The 2,771-nt window shown below is 47.6% G+C and overlaps 2 protein-coding genes across 2 annotated transcripts in view; one reads left to right on the top strand and one right to left on the bottom strand.

Moving 5' to 3' along the window:
* LOC109919162 (cullin-associated NEDD8-dissociated protein 1-like) overlaps nucleotides 1-342 on the bottom strand; it is a 41,563-nt gene extending 41,221 nt beyond the window's left edge. Inside the window, exon 1 of the mRNA XM_048606325.1 lies at nucleotides 123-342. Within this exon, the coding sequence (XP_048462282.1) occupies nucleotides 123-190 (68 nt within the window). The 5' untranslated portion in view covers nucleotides 191-342. The remainder of the gene's footprint in view (nucleotides 1-122) is intronic.
* Nucleotides 1-2,771, top strand: part of oxtra (oxytocin receptor a) — a 460,437-nt gene that overhangs the window by 443,416 nt on the left and 14,250 nt on the right. The window lies entirely within an intron of this gene.

The following is a 2,771-nucleotide window of genomic DNA, read 5'->3' as shown; positions in this document are numbered from 1 at the left end:
GGGGCGGGGGGGCACTATCAGCTGGGATTGGGGTCTTGCTGCCCCAGTGTAACAGAGTGTTTAAAGGAGGGCGGTAGGCGGAGAGGGAGGGGGAGGGGGAGGGGGAAGGGGACGGGGCCTACCTGAAGTCCTTGTCGCTGGAGGTCATTTTCTCCAGCAGGTTGGAGATGTGATAGGACACATTGGCCATGGCGGGCAGTGTGTGAGCTGCAGGCACCGAGCTTTTACCCCCTCAATGTGTCCCTCTCTGAAACAACAACAAGCTGCTCCTGATCCTGCTGCGGCCGCCCCCTCGAGGCTCGTCCATGGGAAAAGATGGCGCCCGCAGCCGCCCCGCCCCTAACCTGGGTCACAGGTCACGGGCACAAACCATCACCGCCTGCCCCTGGGGGGGGGGAGGCAGGGAAGGGGCGGGGAACGTACTGACGTAACCCACCCACCCCCCCCCCCCCCCGCGGACTGTCAAATGGTATCTACCAGAGAATCCCTCTGTGAAGGGGAGACCCAGAGAGGGAGAGATCTACTGGGACTGATCACTGAGGGATCATATTAACACTTCAGGCACAGACAGGAAGAGATCTACTGGGACTGATTACTGAGGGATCATATTAATCCATCAGGCAGAGGGAGAGATCTACTGGCAATGATGACTTGGAGATCATATCATCCCAGCAGACATGGAGGGAGAGATGTACTGGGACTGATCATTGATAAATCATATCAACCAAGAAGAGACACAGACAGAGCTAGAGATCTACACACAATGATCACTGAGAGATCATATTAGCCCAGCAGAGACAGATCTACTGGGAATGATCACTCAGGGATCATATTAACTCAGAATAAACACACACAGGGTTAGTGATCTACTGGAATGATCATTGAGGGATCATATTAACCAAGAAGACACTAGTTGAGGGAGAGGTGTACTGGGAATGATCACTAAGAGATCATATTAATCCAACAGACATTGGCTGAGGGAGAGCTCCACTGGGAATGATCACTGAGAGATAATTTTTTACCCAGCAGAGGCAGATCTACTGGGACTGATCATTGAGAGATCATATTGACCCAGCAGAGATAGATCTATTGGGACTGATCACTGAGGGGATCATATTAACACATAAGACACAGGCAGAGAGAGAGATCTACTGGGAATGATCACTGAGAGATCATATTAACCCAGCAGATACAGACAAAGAGATCTACTGGGGATTATCAGTGAGGGATCATATTAACCCAGAATAGACACAGGCAGGGTTAGAGATCTAGTGGGAATGATCACTGAGAGATCATATTTACCCAGCAGAGGCAGATCTACTGGACTGATCATTGAGGGGTCCTATTTACAATCAGGCACGGACAAAGGGAGAGATCTGTTGGGAATGATCACTGAGAGCTCATATTAACAGCAGAGATACAGACAGAGGGAGGGATCGACTGGCAATGATGACTGGGAGATCATATTATCCTAGCAGACGTGGAGGGAGAGATGTACTGGGAATGATCATTGATAATTCATATCAACGGAGAACAGACACAGACAGAGCTAGAGATCTACACACAATGATCGCTGAGAGATCATATTAGCCCAGCAAATTTGGAGGGATGGCATATTGGAAATGATCACTGAGGGATCACATTAAACCGATGAATGCAGATAAAGAAAGAGATCTACTGGGAATGATAACTGAGAGATCATATTAACCCAGCAGATTCAGACAAAGCAATCTGCTGTCAATGAGCACTGAGAGATCATAGTAACCTGAAACCCCAGACAATGGAAGAGATCTACTAGGAATAATCAATGAGAAATAATATTAACCCAGCAGCTACAGAAATCTTGGGGCAGCACAGTGGCTTGGTGAGTGGCTAGCACTGCTGCCTCACGGCACCAGGGACTCAGGTTCAATCCCAGCATTCGGTGACTGTGTGGAGTTTGCAAATTCTCCCTGCGTCTATGTGAGTTTCCACCAGGTGCTCCAGTTTCCTCTCAGTGCAAAGATGTGCAGGTTAGGTTGTTTAGCCATGCTAAATACAGGGTTATGGGGATGGGTCAGGGTCCTGTGTTTGGGTGGGATGTTCTTCTGAGGATTGGTGTACATTCAATGGGCTAAATAGCCTTTTTCTGCACCATAGGGACTGTATGATTCTTCTATGATTGTAAATCTACTGGGAAATCCCACTGAGATCATATTAACGCAGCAGACAAAGACAGAGATATACTGGGAAAGATCACTGAGGGATCATATGAATCCAGCAGACACAGTCAGAGAGAGATGTCTATTGAGAATGATTATTGCGGTCAGTCCAGTGCTATTCATATTTCTTGTTATTGTGTCAATATCTCTCATTTATCATGCCCAGTAGTTCTCTCTGTCTGTCTGTGTCTCTGCTGGATCATATATGATCTCTCAGTGAACATTCCCACTAGATGTCTGCCTCTGTGTGTTTCTCTGCTGTTTTCATATGATCCCTCAGTTATTGATGCTCAGAGTACTATTGATGCTGATGGTGCTATTGATGCTCAGGATGTTATTGATGCTCAAGATGCTAGTGATACTCAGGGTGGTATTGATGCTCAGGGTGCTGGTGATACGCAGGGTGCTATTGATACGCAGTATGGTATTGATGCTCAGGGTGGTATGAATGCTCAGGATAGTATTGATGCTCAGGGTGATATTGATACTCAGGGCACTATTGATGCTCAGGGCGATATTGATACTCAGGGCACTGTTGATGCTCAGGGCGATACTGATGCTCAGGGCACT

This window comes from Rhincodon typus, chromosome 16 (genome assembly GCF_021869965.1).
Source record: "Rhincodon typus isolate 14 chromosome 16, sRhiTyp1.1, whole genome shotgun sequence".
In the NCBI taxonomy this organism is placed as follows: domain Eukaryota; kingdom Metazoa; phylum Chordata; class Chondrichthyes; order Orectolobiformes; family Rhincodontidae; genus Rhincodon; species Rhincodon typus.
The sequence above is the reverse complement of the archived record's forward strand: the minus strand, read 5'-3'. Positions and strand labels throughout refer to the sequence as shown.